Source organism: Papio anubis, unplaced genomic scaffold, assembly GCF_008728515.1.
Source record: "Papio anubis isolate 15944 unplaced genomic scaffold, Panubis1.0 scaffold20, whole genome shotgun sequence".
NCBI lineage: Eukaryota > Metazoa > Chordata > Mammalia > Primates > Cercopithecidae > Papio > Papio anubis.
Genome location: NW_022162022.1, coordinates 408,265 through 425,649, shown reverse-complemented (window position 1 = coordinate 425,649; position 17,385 = coordinate 408,265). Strand labels below are relative to the sequence as shown.

Genomic DNA, 17,385 nt, shown 5'->3' with positions numbered 1-17,385 from the left:
ATTGCAAAGCTTGATTGAATTAACCACTAATCCTTGTTGATACCTGCTTACACACGGAGGCCAGGGTTGGGCTTTGGAGTTTGGCTTATTCTGTCTGGTCTTCCAAGTTGTGGGAGTAAATTCTCAGAGAAAAAGTTTCAATAATTTTAGCTAAGGAGAAGAGAATATCTTCTTTCTACACAAAAGCAGAAATCTGCTGTTTATGCTCACTCTTTCTGAAGCACAGGGGCCAAATCCTCTCTCCAGAGCAAACAGAAGATTCCTCCCAACAGCCACCCTGTCCATTACCCCTTATTAGGAATCCTCAGCCATGGTATTGAAAAGTGCTACTTGACTTCAGGAGAAAGGAACAATTTTTATAAGGAGCTACACAAATCTCAGCCTGACAACAGGGAAGGAAAGTGCAGAACCCAATATCTTCTATGCCCTTTTACAGCACAAAGAAGTTAAGTCAAGTTGAAAGTTAAATGCCTTTTCAAGAACATGCCACACACTGAAATGACATCAAAGGCCTGTTTCTACTGAACTAGAGCCACCTCCGTCTCTCAGCATTCACGGCCCCCTCAGCATAGCCTCAGGTGTCTTTCGGGGCTCCTTGGCACATGCCTACTATGTCCTATGACTCCATCTCCTGATCTACTTATCAGTCATTCATTCACTCACAAACATTTCTGACTGCCTACTATGTGTCATGCAAAAAACCCGGCACTTGCCTTGTCCTAGTCCCTCTGTAGAACCCCCTCCCTTACCTGCCTCTGTGTCTCCTTGCCCCTAACCCCTAAACCCCAACACAACATACACACAGTTCTCCCCCAAAACCTGAAATCCTATCTATCTCCAAAATCCATTTCAAATATTGCTTCTTTCCATTGACCTTTTCTGATACCTCTCAAACCAAATGTGAGCCCTTTCTCCTTTCCAATTATGTTTCTCTTTTGAAGCATATATTATATAATCCAGCCTATTTTTACTTATTTTGCCACACCCCATTTGTTTAAAAACTTCTTAGGAGTGGGGAGTGTCATGAGCATTAATTATGCAATATTCCCTTAAGTGCCTAGAGTAGCACCTTGCTTATAAGTAAGTGCTGTATAAAACTGTGCTAAATTAATTTTTATTTAACTAACTCATGCTGCCTGATGATGACATCAAAAGCTATGCCCAAAGACCAAACTGAGACTTAGAAGTTGTCCATTGTGTCCGAAGCACTTATACAGCCCTACTAAGTAGGTTGCTATTAAAAATATTTTTATCTTTGTTTCCCCATGTATGAAAGCAGAAATAACTCCTTTGTTGCAGTAATGAAATCAAGCAACCCCGGAAAGTGATTAAAACAGTTATTTTAGGCTCTTATGATTCCATTAAAACGTCTCAGCCAAAATGCTTTTTTAACTAAAAAGCCGTCTATAAGTATACAAAGAAAAAACGATTTAGTGAAAACTTTGAATAATATTCTAAGTAGGTCAGGAAAAGGTGTATAGTTGCTTTAAAATTTGAAGTTAAACTTAGCTTCATCCTATCTTAGAAAAACAGTGAGGATTGGGAAAAGCACAGGAAATGATGTCATCTGTCAAGCAGCATAGGAACTCAGCCTTCAAACTGATTTCAATTAAAGCAGTTCATGCCAAGAGCTAATTTCCATTCCCACATGAGCGACAAAGCCATTTAACTACTTTGAGATTAAAAAGCTAACAGTAGTTTCAATAGTGACTTTACATTATTTGTTCAAGTTGAAAATCAGAATGAATTCTTCTTTCTGGCAAGAATGATAAGTTTACATTTAAATGCAATAGAATAAAAACCTCCCTAATATATATTTTTTATTCTGTCTTTCAGGCAAACCTTTTCCAGCATAAAATGTTCTTTCTTCTTTAAAAAATAAAAGCACTCATTCAGACTTGTGAAACAAGAAGACACCAAGGAACCCTATGCATGAATCCTTGGGGGAAGCCAGGAGGAGGCAGGCTCAGCACAGAGAATAGGCTCTGAATCACCTGCTTTGCCACCGTGTTTACCATGGGAAACTTTTTACTCATTGTGAATCTTAGATCTTTAGGGGGAAAAAGCATTCCGATAAAGGTGCTCAGGATTTCTGAGGGGAAGTGAAGGAACTAGATATGCAGTTTCACTGTACACAGAGGAAACAGTTTACAGAGAATATATACCCAAATTGGTTTTATTTTGGATTGAGTCCTGCCATTGATGCATATTCTAAATTTACGCTGATTTGAACAAGAATTCCCGATGTATCATAATTGGGAGACCAAATTCTATGTCTCTTTAAAAAGCCAACTGAAAACTAGGGGTTCCTCCTACACCCATAATGATGCTATTTCTTTACTGGATGCACTAAGTACCCCAAGTCAGAAGATATCCCTAAACTCAATCTGTGTTAAGATTTTACTAGAAATTGAAAATACTAGGGGAATCAGAGTGCACTGATCCTGCCATATGCAGTGAACCCTGAGAGGCCTAGAGCCCCAGTGAGGATTTGCCCTTGAAGACGAGCAGACAGCCATAAAAGGTTTCATGTAAGGCTCAATATCTCAGAGCTAACAGAAAATGTTGCCATTTCCCCATATCCATAAAAGATCCCAAATTAATTTTGTGTTCATATCAGATGTCAGTCATTTCAGTCATTCAACAGTGACTTACTGAACGTCTTTCATTTGCCAGCATTGGCCAGAAAGAACAGAAGACATTTTCTCTAATTACAGCCCAGTACAGATTAGTTCTTCAATGATTCATCAGAAGAGAGCAATGTGAGCACGCTATGGGAATGCGAGAGAGGCAGGGCTGCCACTTGGATCTAAATACCTCAGGTAATGATTTTCTTTGGGATGCATTAGGGTTGGAACGATTCTAAAGACCTGCCATCATCTTGGCAGGCACAACTGGCAGAAAGAACACTGGGAGCAATTTGCACATAAGCATTTGTAGGATGAACATGTGATTTTAATTTAGGTACTAGGAAAAGCACAGACAGACAAATTAAACAGCCAGACTAACTTCTGGACTCTACACCTGAGACAACAGTCCACAGGGACAATCAGAGTCACTGCAGGATAAAAACAATTTTCATTTAGAGAGATAACAGCAATGGCATTTCCCTTAAGTGAATGGATGTCTGGGGATGCCTAAAGACACACAGCTTGGAAGAGAAACTTCACTAGCATTCTCAAACAAACAAACAAACAAACATCTAGCCAAGCTGGAAAAGCTGCAGAGAAGAACAAGTTAAATGACAGCAGTGATAAAGGTGCTTCCATAAAGGGCGGTCTAGAAAGAAAGAGTTCAACCATTTCTAAGGACAAGTCTGAGTAGATTCCATGCATGTTTCTCCTCCCAGTCCATATAAATCCCACAATTCCCGGAAAGCTTTTTCAAGGAGGACTTCTTCCAGACTAGCTGTAGCAGCACCTTCCCTTCCTCTCAATGTCCCCACACTTTCAGGATTTGGTTGTACAGCACTCCCTCAAACTTGCTAACACACTGGTCTAGAATTATTCTGCTGGCCTTCTTACACCCTTAGAGCTCAGCTTTGCATTGGGATTACAAATGCCCCAAACTCTTGCTCCCAGCTGATTAAAGCCCCTTCCTTCCTAAAACCGGTGTCTGAGAGGTTTTGTCTGTGACCGGTTCTGCTAACATTCTCATTGAACTGAAGTCAATTAAATGAGAAAATGTGATCAAAGTATAAGGGGTTTGAAAAGTGTAAGGGGCCCCAAATTGATATACAGGTTTGATGCAATTCCTATCAAAATCCTAAAAGGTTTTGTAAATATAGACAAGATTAATCTACAGTTTTTACAGAAAAGAACTAGAATAGCTAAAACAAAAAAGGATATAGTGGGAAAAATCTGTCTACCCATCCTGGGTGACAGAGCAAGACCCTGTCTCAAAGAATAAGTAAATAAAAATAAAACTATGAAACTAGTAGAAAAAAGTTGGAGAAAATCTTCAGAATCTAGGAGTAGAGAAAGCATTCCTAGACTCATCAATGAAAGCATGATCCAGTAAAGGGAAAACTGATAAGTTAGACTTAGTCAAATTTGAAAACATTTGCTCTATGAAAGATCCCATTAAAAATATTAGAAAGCAAGCTACAGAGTGTGATAAAATGTCTGCAAATCACATTATCTGACAAACAGCTAGTATTTAGAATATATAAAGAATTCTCAAAACTCAATAATGAAATAATAAACAACTCAATTAGCATCTGGACAAAAGAGGCCAGGCACAGTGGCTCATGCCTGTAATACCAACACTTTGGGAGGCTAAGGCATGCAGATTGCTTGAGCTCAGGAGTTCAAGACCAGCCTGGGCAACATGGAAAAACTCTGTCTCTACCAAAAATACAAAAAACTTAGTGGGGCATGGTGGTGCGCCCCTGTGGTTCCAGCTACTCAGGAGGCTGAGGTGGGAGCATAACTTGAGCCTGGGAGACGGAGGTTGCAGTGAGCCGAGATCGTGCCACTGTACTCCAACCTAGGTGACAGAGTAAGACCCCGTCTAAATATTTTTTTAAATTAAAAATAAGAAGCTAGACAAAAGACATACAGAGACTTTTCACTGAAAAAGATATACAGGTGGCAATAAGCATATAAAAAGATGTTTGACATCATTATCCAGTAGGGGAACGCAAATTGAAACCACAGTAAGAGATGATGACACAGCAATCAGAATAGCTAAAATTAAAAATAAAGATAACACAAAAAGCTGGTAAGGATGCAGAGAAACTGGGTCATTCATACACTGTTGGTGAGAATGCAAAATGGTACATACAGCGATTCCAAAAACAGTTTAATAGTTCTTAAAATGCTAAACACGAAACTATCATACAACCTAGAAATTGCATTTCTGAGCATTTATTCCAGAGAACACAAGATTGGTGTTCACACCACAACCTTGTACACAAATGTTCATAGCAGCTTAGTTCAAATAATAAAGAGAAAAAAAAAACGATGACAATTCAGATGCCCTTCAATAGATGAATGGCCAAACTAACCTGTAGTACATCCGTAGCATGCACTACCACTCAGCAATCAAAAATAACAAACTATTGATACTGCAACAACCTAGATGACTCTCCAGAGAATCCTGATGAGCGAAAAAAGCCACTTCCAAAAGGTTATATTCTATGTGATTCCATTTATATAACATTTGTGAAATGATAAAATTATAGAAATGCAAAAGAGATTAGTGGTTGTCAGAATTAAAGAGAGAATTAGGTTGGGAATAAAACGACAATAAAAGCATAACATAAGCGCTCTTTGTGGTGATGGAAATGTTCTGTATCTTGACTGTATCAATTTTGTGATATCCTGGTTGTGCTGTTGTACTATAGTCTTGCAAGATGTCAACATGGGGAAAACTAAATAAAGAATACCCGGGATATTTCTGAATTATTTCTTACAAATGCCATAGTTGGAATTTTCCTTTCAAAACTCATGTTGAAAATTAATTATCATTGTGATGGTATTAAGAGGTGGAACCTTTAAGATGTGATAAGGTCATGAGGGCTTTGCCCTCATAAAGGGATTTACACCATTATCTAGGGAGTGGGTTGGTTATGTAGGGAATTCAGCGCATTTTCTGTCTGTCTCTCATACTTGCTCCCCATGTGATACCTTCCACCATGGGATGGCTCTCAACAGACATTGGTGTCATGCTCTGGACTTCCCAGCCTCCAGAACCACGAGCCAAATAAACTTTTGTTGTTTATAAGTTATCCAGTCTGTGGTATACTGTTACAGCAGCAGAAAACAGATTAAGACAACTGTTTGCAAATCTACAATTATCTCAAAATATGAAGTTTAATTTTTAGCATTCTTCAAAAAAGTGTAGAGAGTAAAACAGAATTAGAAGATTCCAAAATTACAAACTACAGACTATAGTAATTACAAAATAGAAAATACAAAATCATAAAATATAAACTACAGGAAATAACTTTTATAATGTATCATATATAATTATATATATAATTAGAGAATAACATATGTATACATACAATATGTTTGTGTCTCCACAACATTTATATGTTGAAATTTAGTCCCTAATGGGAGAGTAGGGAGCAGTGGGGCCTTTGGGAAGGTGATTAAGTCATGCAGGCAGAGCTCTCATGAAAGGATTAGTATCCTTATAAAAAAAGGCCTGAGAAACATGTTTGCCCCCTCTGCCATGTAAGGACACACAGAAAGCACCATCTGGGAGGAACAGGACTTCACCAGACATGTAATCTGCTGGCCTCTTGATCTTGGACTTCCCAGCTTCTAGAACTGTAAAAAAATACATTTTTGTTGTTTATAAATTACCCAGTCTATAGTATTTTGTTATAGCAGCCCAAACTGACTAATATATATATAAAGTTATAGAGTTTATTAATCCCAGTGTTACAAGCTACTATATATTTGTATGTGTGTATATACATATTAGAAGAATGAGTAAATTCATACATCAGTAAACCATGATAGGTCTTTATGACAATTAGGATTGCTCAAAACCATCTCCAGCCTCAGAGACTGACACAGTAAAGAACAGTCCTAAAGAGGGCTGGAATTAAAGTCTAGAAAAACTACTGTTTTGACCCTGTCTAGCTGATCATTCTTTTTGCCCTGGTGCTGAATGACGAGTGTCAAGAGTTCCACCAACACTAAGGGAAGCCACAACTTCCTGTTGTCCAAGAGAATCACTGGCTGGTACTTTGAACCTTCTGGAAATGCAATCTCTCATTCAGGTCACTAAGAGATCATTTTCTATTCTCAGAGTCACAGGACACTCATGTCAAAAACCACCTGAAAGAACAACACTTCTTTCATTTTGTTCATATACAAGTGGGAAAACTAATGCTCTCTGAGGTCCCATGACTTGCCTGGACCTCCTTGATCCCTGTCATATAACAAGTACAAAATTTTTCATAGGAAAAATTGGTGCAGTGATCTAAATTGACCCTTTTTAGTAGAACCACATGTAGTGAATGCAAACATTTCACTGAGTAGAACTGTCCTATTAGCAGGAAAGTTAGCAAAGTGATCAGGATGTTCTTTGGAATGGCGCAGCTGTTCCCTAGAACATCACTCCAAAAGATGAGAAATGAATTATGATCATCCCCAGCTACCCTTAATTTAAAATATTTTGCCATCTTTAATTTTGCAAGTCATTTAGACAATATTAGTGCAGAGAGAATCAAAGTCAACAATTTTAAAGATTTCAAGTACCCCCAAAGATCCTGTTGAAACCAGAACCTCCTCCTTACACTAACCTCATCCACAAGCTACTTGGGGAGTTTGTCCAACGTCCAGGTACCATAGATATGACTCAGACTTCCTCAGAAAGCACCACCCACAGTCTTGGATTTTAGTCTCTAGACTAAATCTGGCCTCAGGACCTTACTACTATACTCATCACATCCCACAGTTAACTTGGACTCTACCAGGACCACGGCTTTTCCGTCTGGTCTTATTAACATCCTAGCTCCACATCTCATGATTTCTACTCAATAGAGAAGTCATTAGCAGTTCACACTATCTTTGAAGACTTTCCCAGCTTAATACCCAGTTTTGCTATCTGGCTATATTTCTTCCCCCAGAGGAGTGCAATATTAGCTGGTTCAGGAACCAATCTGAGAGATGGGGTCTAATCCCAACTTTATAACTGCACTTCTTTTCCAACCCTGAGATGCTTATGTCTCAGCGGCAGCCTGGAAGTCACCCTTATAGAGGTGGAGATGTCCCGTATGTTCCCAGATGTTCTGCCAGCTGGCTTCTCTGCCTTGTTCTATTTCTCCAGTTCAGGGGCTCTTGCTATGTAGAATGAACCTGCTGTTACTTGGAAGATGCACGTTTCACACCAAGCTGAGATCAAGGAAAACTATGCTACGTTCAGTGCAAGAAGCAAGAGTCCCAGCCCATAGGGGAGTTTCTATCCCAATCGTAACTGGCTGTATTTAGTAAAAGGTGGCTGTTATTGTGTAGGCTCCACCAGAAGCAGATTCTGAGACAATAATTGAAATGGAAGTAGTTTGTTCTGAAAGTAATTCTAGGAAACACTCGTAGGAGAGTGTGAAAGTGAGACAAAAAGAGAAGGAAGCTAATAAAGTACATTATCAATCTATTATCACTGTGAACAGTGAGGGCTCAGTCCACTGGGGAACTTCAGGAGACAGTGCAGAGTGAACCTCATGGTTATCCAAACTGAGAGGCAAGGAAGCTGAGGCACTTATCCAACCACTCTCCATCTGTTGTTGGTTAAAAGTCGCTTCTAGGTCCACTAACCCCCAGCACTTCCAGCTTGCCCTGCATGCAGACCTGGCATGCTCTTTGGCCAGAAAAGTATACAAAGATCTCAGGCAGAGTCCCCGGTGTTCACCCATGAAGCCAAGGCAGGCGAGAGGGCATCAAGAGAGCTACACAGGACAACTTGCCCTAACCTGTTAATTGGCTTGTGAGAGACACACTCAAATGTTTGAACTCTTAACAGGTAATGAGCCTTGACACACTGAAGTCTCTACTTGCAGTAAACAAAAGAGAATGCACTGATTCCACAATGTTTCTCTTTAAAACTCTGTCAAAATAGGACACACAACAAGCGGGGTACATTTTCTCACCAGAAAAAAAAAAAAAAAAAAAAAAAGAAATGGAAAAGGGACCTACGTTTTTTGCCATGGGGACAGTCAAAGTTTTGAGGGGCTGTTTACAGAAACAAGAACTTCAGCTTTTTAAACAACCAATGATGACTCACTTGCCCAAACCCCCAAAAGAAAAACAATAGAATAAGCAAGCAAAGGCTTTGAAGAATGAACTGTGGATATTCCTCTGGCATCACAGAAAGTGGCAAAATTCTGAAAGGAAAAATATGTTTATGCTTCATTACAAGTCACCCCCAGAAACTTCCATGATGACTTCTTACATTTTCTTCTTGTAAAGCAGGGGTCTTGAGTCTTAAATAAGTTTTAATCAGATTCATATTTCAGTACCACAAGGAAGAATGCCTAGATTTCTTGAGCCAAAAACGTTCATTAAACAGCCATTTCATTGAGCACCTTTTATGGTGTTTACATTGGAGATACAAAGATGAATAAGGCAATACCTACATAAAAGGCCATAAGCTTATCCTATTCACAGTAACTATGCCCCATAGGTAATTTTCCTATAAAGAGTAAAGCAGGGAAATGAGAGGCCAGATGAAGGAAAGCCTTTCCAAGTATTTTGGGCAGAACAGAGAAGGCAGATGTTCTAGTGAAAAAATGTATTGCAGGAAAGAGGAAAGCCAAAATCAAATTTAGGAGAAAATGGGGTGTAACCACATAAAATAATATTATATATAATGACATGTTAGACTTACTGGATCTGGAGCCACAGGAAGGAGCTATCTGACCAGATGGGCAAGTGCACATATTTGGCCTCGAACAAAATCCATCCCCACAGGAATGCCGGCAAATGGCTGTGAATAAAACCAGAGGCCTGTTAGCACATGGATTTAGAACACGATTTGTTATAGGGGACCGATCCTCAAATGAGGAAACCTGGGTTCTCAGGTCCCTCACGAACTTTGCTATCATGACTTATATGACCTTAAGCCTCAGGTGTACTCATTTTCAAAACAAGTCTATTGAACTAAATAAACTCTGGCTTTCAAATCCACAACTCCTTTATCCAATAACGGTGGTTCTCAACCTCTCTTTGCCTAGTCCACAGCACTTAATCCATCAAAAGCCCAGAACAGGCTATGACGAGAAAACCAAACAAACAAATTAAAATTCTGCATCTAAACATATTTGTATGATCATAAGAAATATATTAACTCTAAGATTTAATGATATGAAAATTACATTGTTACTTTTGGGAGCCAATTTTATTGTAAATGTTTTCTTGTTTTGTTTTGTTTTGTTTTTTTGAGACGGAGTCTCGCTTTGTCGCCTAGGCTGGAGTGCAGTGGCGCGATCTCGGTTCATTGCAAGCTCTGCCTCCTGGGTTCACGCCATTCTCCTGCCTCAGCCTCCCGAATAGCTGGGACTACAGGCACGTGCCACCACGCCCAGCTGATTTTTTGTATTTTTAGTAGAGATGGGGTTTCACCGTGTTAGCCAGGATGGTCTTGATCTCCTGACCTCGTGATCTGCCTGCCTCGGCCTCCCAGAGTGCTGGGATTACAGGCATGAGCCACCGTGCCCAGCCTATTGTAAATGTTTATTGTTTAATTTTTATCCTGTTCTGAATTCCATCAACAGTCTGAGAGAAGAACGCTGGAATCTACCGCCAGAGTACTGATTCTACAGTCAGGAAGCCATTCATCCTTTAGAGAAATATTAACATTTGCACACCACCCAGAGACTAATATCATGCTGGTACCAAATGCTCTGCTAGTGGCCACAACAGTAAGTTTAAATGGCATATGATTGATATTTATCAGCAGACTAGGACTTGGTCACTACTTTTTGTCATGACAGGCATGATCTTTTCCTCAAGCTCCTGCACAGCCTTGCAAGTGCACACGTGACATGCAAAGCTAAAAGACTACACTTGATAGAAAGTGCATTCAAACATCCAAAGAGTTTAGGATGGAAACTGGAAATGGCTAAGAAACAAACTGTCAAAGGATCCAATAAACATTTATTTAAATACCTGGAGACATCATTTCTCAGAGAACTCTACAGAAGGCAAGGAAAGGGTTCTATTATAAAGTTCATTAAGAAAATCCAAATACCATTATATTTCTCTTTTAATGATCCAGTTTTGGTCTTAAACCGTAGTGTGCCAAATAAAGGAGAAGCTTTCTGGTCAAAATCAAGAATTGAGAAAGAGTTAAGCTTCTTCAGGTTGTGAAGCAAATATTGGCCAATATAGTCTATTCTCCACTGACCACTGTCAGCCAAGTGAGAAGGTGAACTAAGTGATTCTTTAATGTCCCTTCAGCTCTAAATTTCTCCATTATACTAATGGTGTTTTCTGAAAACTGGACATTATTTCACAGGTCCAACAACTGTAAAAGCTCATGAAGGGCAGACATCATGACTAAAGTTGACTTTGGTGTCTCCATTAAATAACACCTTGTCTGGCATGTGATTTGTCACTCAACATTTGTGGGATATTGGGGAAATCTGGAGGTTGGCCTTGCCAGCAGAATTCAATAGAGGAACCTCTGTTATCATTTGAGATGTTTCTTAGTCTTGCCACTGATCTTTGCCTGGTGCTCTATCTCCTCCCTTTCCCTTCTATCTAGGAGTCAGGTCTGATCTTGGCCCCTCAATCACCCAAATTCAATGTACAGGGTTTGGTTAGGCCTGTGGTTGGCCAGCAAAGTTAGAAATTACAATAAGAAAACCAGCAATAAGACTCTTTCATTCAAACTCCCATCAAAGTAATTAGTCTATGTAGCCAGGTACAACACATGTAAATGACACAACCTCAAGCAAAGTATCCCTGTGACTAACCTTTGAGAGAGGTTTGACTAAGTTGATGTATTTCCCAAACTGGAAAGGTAGAAAAGTCTTAAAGCTGGAAGGCTCTACTATAAACAGATTAATAGTACAGTTACAAAGGGCCACATTCTAAGGCTCCCCATGCAACCAACACAACAAAAGAAGGACATGCAGAATGACAGGTGTTCTATTTACTTACGGACAATACACTGATTTCCGCCAGGTAAGGTTTTCCATCCAGGGCAACAGTAAGCATTATAACGTGATCCACAGACATTGGGTCTAAAACAAAAACAGAAGAATTCTATATTTAAAAAAAGAAGAAGAAGAGGAAGAGATGGCCAAAGGGAAAAAAAATCCCTGAGTTATAAAAGCAAGATGAATCCTGGCAGACAGATAAAGCAAACTCATGAGACTCAATGCTGGGTTGGTAGCTTAGGACACTAACATAGTGATATTAACAGGGACATCCCTTAATATTACCTATGCATTGGCCCATCAGGGAAATAAAAACCAGAGCTACAAAATGTAGCACATTCTGTCACAATTCATGAAGTCATACAAGTCTTAAATTAGACAATAAACTTAAACAATAAATTTCTTACCGATATGGTTAAGAAAGGTTGTAATAAAATCTCATGCATGTAACACTTTACGTTTCTACTCTTTGAAGCCATATATATACATATATTTCCCCCTCTATGGCCCATCTCACCTCTATAATTTTACACATTCTTCCTTTCACTAAAATTACAGGAATGCAAACTCTGACATGAGTCAGAAAAAATAAAGGCCAAAACATGTAAATATTTATTTAGCAAAAGTTTGGAAGCAGGCCAGGTGCAGTGGCTCATGCCTGTAATCCCAGCACTTTGGGAAGCCGAGGCGGGCAGGTCACTTGAGGTCAGGAGTTCAAGACCAGCCCGGCCAACATGATGAAACCCCATCTCTACCAAAAACACAAAAATTAGCTTGGTGTGCTGGCATGTGCCTATATTCCCAGCTACTTAGGGGGCTGAGGCACGAGAATCGCTTGAATCCGGGAGGCGGAGGCTGCAGTGAGCTGAGATCGTACCACTGCACTCCAGCCTGGGCGACAAAGTAAGACTCTGTCTCAAAAAAAAAGTTTGGAAACACACTTGATACCAGCAGTTACAAGAAAATAAAATCAGTGTCACTCCTGGTTTCTTGTTTACAGACAGTTCATCACATGTCCTGGAACAGAAACTCCATTCAGAATCCAGATGATCCACATTTAACAATTTCAGGGAGCAACAGAGTAAGGATCCAGTGACTTCTACAGTGGAAACTAAGACAGAGACTATAATACACAGAGACCTAGAAGAAGCAACCATTAGTTTTACTTTGCCACATCCTGAGGGCCTAAGCATTGATGCTAGTTGCTGGTGATCAGGGGCTCATAAGGAAGGTCAAATGTTTTGCAATCAATTTCACACAAACTAGGAGCAATTCCAAAGCTTACAGGTATAAACACTGTAATCCCAAAAGCATAAACCTTTAAAAACAACTGTATAGCTAAAATGTGTTTTCAGTTAGGGTGCACTCCCACATTCTCTTTGTATATGGAGACCATATGACACAGTACAGAGCCCTCCCACATTTCCTCTGAACTCACTACTTCAGCATCATGCCGGTTTGGGAACCAACGTAAGGTCTTTGCTATGTCCTTTACCCCTTTTGTTTCTCCAGAAAATCTGGAACACCCTGCAGGGCACCATGCATACTTCACACTGACAGATGCTGAGGTCAGAAAGGGAATTAGGAAGAAAGCTGGAGGAGCCAAGGAAAGGGCCCTAACTCTACACCCAGCAGCCCAGGCCTTCTCTGAGGATAGAGAGGAAATGATTGGATAGAGGCGAAATATGTGCATGATGCTAGAGGCTGTGTGAGCTCAGTATATTTCTGTGTACAATGGCATAATGAAATGTCTCCCTTGTGTGTATATGTGTCAAATAATGGACATGAAAGCTTCATATATCAAAAAGGCGATGAACATACAATGCAGCATTATCATCCTGATGGAATCATCTTCTGACCTAGGTTACTCAACCAATGGAACCATAAGGAATAAAGGAAGAAAGATGTTATGGAGAATTCTAAGTCAAAGGCTCCCAACCCTTTGTCCCTCCATGACAAAGTAATGCCTGAAACTTCAGTGTCCAGAAGTTCCTGGGGAAATTCAAATTCTCAGAAAGGAAAATGAGAGAGGAAGTCAGGGTAGACAGCTGGGGTAGAGGGGAACACTCGGCCTTCCAAACTTTTATTATAAAAGTTCTCTCGATTTGAAATGACAATCCAGGTCAAAGTCAACCACCTCAAACCTTCTCCAGGAACAGCCCATTAGAACAGCTCCGCTGAGATAGTCCAATCCCTATGAAATCCTGGAATACTGTCAGAGCACCCCTGAGCCTTTGCAGGGTGTCCTGTGGTTGACATAATGTTTTTTTTTTTTTTTTTAACTACAATCATACATTGGCTGACATAATATGTCACAGACATAGTGTCTGGCAAAAATATGTATGTCGTAACACACATACAAGATGAAGAAGCTCAGAAACAAAGGGTCCAGAATAACTATTTCAGTCCTATGAAGCCAAATATTCTAAGGATTTTCCAAGGTATTTGAAAAAGCACGATAATATAAACGTTCTTTTTTTAATGTTTAGAATCAATCTACAGCCAAAACATGGAAGATTTTACAATTTACGATAGTTACAAAAGAAAATGTAAATGTTGTAAACCTTCACAAGGGTAGAAGTAATGGGACAGATGACATAACTCGGGAAACAATTTGGGAGGGAAAGTGTGGCAGTCAATAAAGCAGCTGATCCTAGAAACAGAGTCTTCTCTATATTACACTGTGTTTTCAAATAACCAATAAAGAAAAGTTATACTACAGCTATATGTAAAAGTTGTGAAGAAGAAGAGAGAAAAAGGGTACAGATACTTTAGTGAACTAAGTCTCCATCTTTCAAAGCAAGAAACCAATGGGTACTGTTTAAATCTAGATACAGAGGTACAAACATGGTAGATGGTGTTATGGAGATGGATATGAGAAGAACAAAAAACAGAAATGTTTCGACCTAGTTACCTTAAGAGATGAGAACTTGGGGAAGCAGAGACAGAGTTCTCTTGCTTTCTTATCTAATATTCATCCACAACTGTTCATTTTAAAATGTATGCTCTTCTATTTCCATCATCATCTTTCACTTAAAACAGTAACTCTACTTTTGAATATGAACATCTTATCTTTGAAACAGGATGCTTCTTGTTTCATTTATTCACCATTCCCTTTCATTAATGCATCACATTTTCATTTCACTGTATTTCTTAAGGTTCTTTATAATTTTGGATTGGACTTATTTTATTTGCATCCTCTGACTTTCTATGAATTTTAAAACTTTATCATTCACAAGTAATACGTTACATAATTTCAGTTATTTCAACCAATACCTTCAAATGACAATGATTGTTTTAATTGTGTTGCCATTCATTCTTAAATCATTCTAAATGCTATGCGGTATGGCTCAATGCAAAGTATTAGAAACATATAAGATTTCTCCTCTGCTGCTTTTGGTCTTGAGACACTGTAAACGAATAGAACTCGTTCAAACAAGATGCGTGACATCTGTTCTACTTACACACAGAAAAAAAACAGCTCTGATTCTGGAAATAAATGAATGTCTTATTGAAGCTGGAAAGAACTAAAACACGTAAACTCTAAAGCAGACATACTGGATTGTTTCCATAATAAAATATTTAGTTATAAGGTTTCAATACAAAATGCTTGTACAGGGAAGGTAAATCTTTAATACAGTTACTCTTTGGGGTCAATGAAAGTATAGCATCCATACCTCTTTCTCTTTTCACCTCGTCAGCTATCCCCACCAAACCCCATCACTCCAGCACAAACACACAAAGTCAGAGTTAAAGCTCTGTGCAAGTAGCAACAACATTCAACAAATTTTTAAAAATTAAAATTCAAAGGGGAAAGAACTCTTTGCTAAGTGCTACAGATACATTATTTTATTTCATCCTCATAGCAACTCTTCAAGGTAATTTTTATTGTTATAATGTTTAACACTAAAAAAAAAAAAAACTATTGCTTAAGAAGTTTAAACAACCTGGCCAAGGTCCCATAGCTTAGACGTGTGTAATGGAGATCTGAACTCAAAAAGCCTGACTCTTAGAGTACACTCTCCTAACCTTATGTTAAGTCAAAGGTGTACTTAGAGGACAAGATGATATTTCATCCAGTAGCATTCAGGGTGACATAAGTAACACAAATCACAGAATGTCCATCAATAGACCAAGGATAAAGCATAGCATAAACTGTTTTGAGACAGAGTCTTGCTCTGTCACCCAGGCTGGAGTGCAGTGGCGTGATCTCAGCTCACTGCAACCTCCACCTCCTGGGTTCAATAGATTCTTCTGCCTCAGCCTCCCGAGTAGCTGGGACTACAGGCATGCGCCACCATGCCCAGCTAATTTTTGTATTTTTAGTAGAGACAAGGGTTTCACCATACTGCCCAGGCTGGTCTCGAACTCCTGACCTCGTGATCCACCCACCTCTGCCTCCCAAAGTGTGAGGCACCACACCCAGCCAGCATAAATTGTTTTTACCTGTATTCCAATAGTCTATAGGGGAAAGAGGGAAAATACATTTATACTCCACTTCACCACTGTATGTTACATTTTTTAAAAATAGCTAAGTCTTTATCTGTAATTTCTTTTACCAGTTACTTTCAATATTGTGCTCTGCAAGAACCCAACTCCAAACACCCTGGGGCATGAGTGAGTCTCAGCAGGTTTGATATTTGGATTCAGTTAAACACAGCCCTCAGAGATCCCGTAGACTGGCAAAAGCCTCTCTCAACGGAGCAAACAGCTGGCCTCTACCACGTCTGACCACATCATTGCAAGACTTGGCCTCTGTGCAAGATGTCTGCAGTGTGTCCACATTCCTTAGCCAGAGCCCATTTCTGCAATTTGGCCTCTTACAGCAAGATAGCCTTTCTGTTTCCTATGCAAAGTGCAAACTCCTTTTCAGAAAAGGTTAAGGTAATAAAAACAAGGTCAGGAGGCTCTTATTTCATATATGTTAGTTTCTCAACATGTATGTTAGTGATTAAACTCTTGCACAAGGAGAACACTAAGCACTAGGTAATGGCTAATGAGGCTGACCTGCTTCATTAACTGCTTTTTTTTCTTAACCTTTAAGGGAAAAAATCATGATTTAGCCCCTTAAGTGTAAATCTGGAGGGGCATCAAAAGGTAAATGCCCTCACACAGCAAAGGACACCCACCTGCCCATGTATTGTGTCCCATGTTAATATCTTAACATCCTACTGTTCCAAGGTTAAAATAACTTCCACTATAAAAAATGTGATAGATCATGGAACAATTACAATACACAAATGAGCTGCCTGTATTGTGAACTACACATCATGATTTGATTTGCTCTTTGATAATTTTCTTAATAAGATAAAAAAAGAAAAAACATCATGAGTCGTCTGAGGAAGGGGCCCATGCTACTCTGACAAACCTTGCAAATACTCCCCCTCTTTATTTTAGTGCCTTTATTCTGGCCCTCTTCACTGAAGTCAGAGGTCAAGTCTCCCAGCAGTGATTTGAATACCTCACGTGACTGTTCCAGTCTATCTGCCAGTCACAATGCAACCTGGGTAACAAAACTTCAAACCCTGGTAATGAGAACAGCTTCCGTGACTTCCCTAAGCTTCAGCTTGGCTCTCTAGACTGCGGTCCCCAACCCCTGGGCCACAGACCAGTCCATGTCCTGTTAGGAACTGGGCCACACAGCAGGAGGTAAGTGGCAGGCAAGCAAGTGAAGCTTCCTCTGTATTTATAGCTGCTCCCCATCACTCTCATTACCCCTGAACTCCACCTCCTGTCAGATCAGGGACAGCGTTAGATTCTCATAGGAG

At 39.5% G+C, this 17,385-nt stretch overlaps 1 protein-coding gene across 1 annotated transcript in view; it reads right to left on the bottom strand.

Annotated features, from left to right (window-relative positions):
* The window catches only part of LOC116272788 (fibrillin-1), a 236,939-nt gene that overhangs the window by 193,690 nt on the left and 25,864 nt on the right, over nt 1-17,385 (bottom strand). The window contains exons 2-3 of the mRNA XM_031661595.1: nt 11,619-11,701; nt 9,343-9,441 (exon numbers count right to left, since the gene is read on the bottom strand). Coding sequence (XP_031517455.1) covers nt 9,343-9,441; nt 11,619-11,701 — 182 coding nt within the window. The remainder of the gene's footprint in view (nt 1-9,342; nt 9,442-11,618; nt 11,702-17,385) is intronic.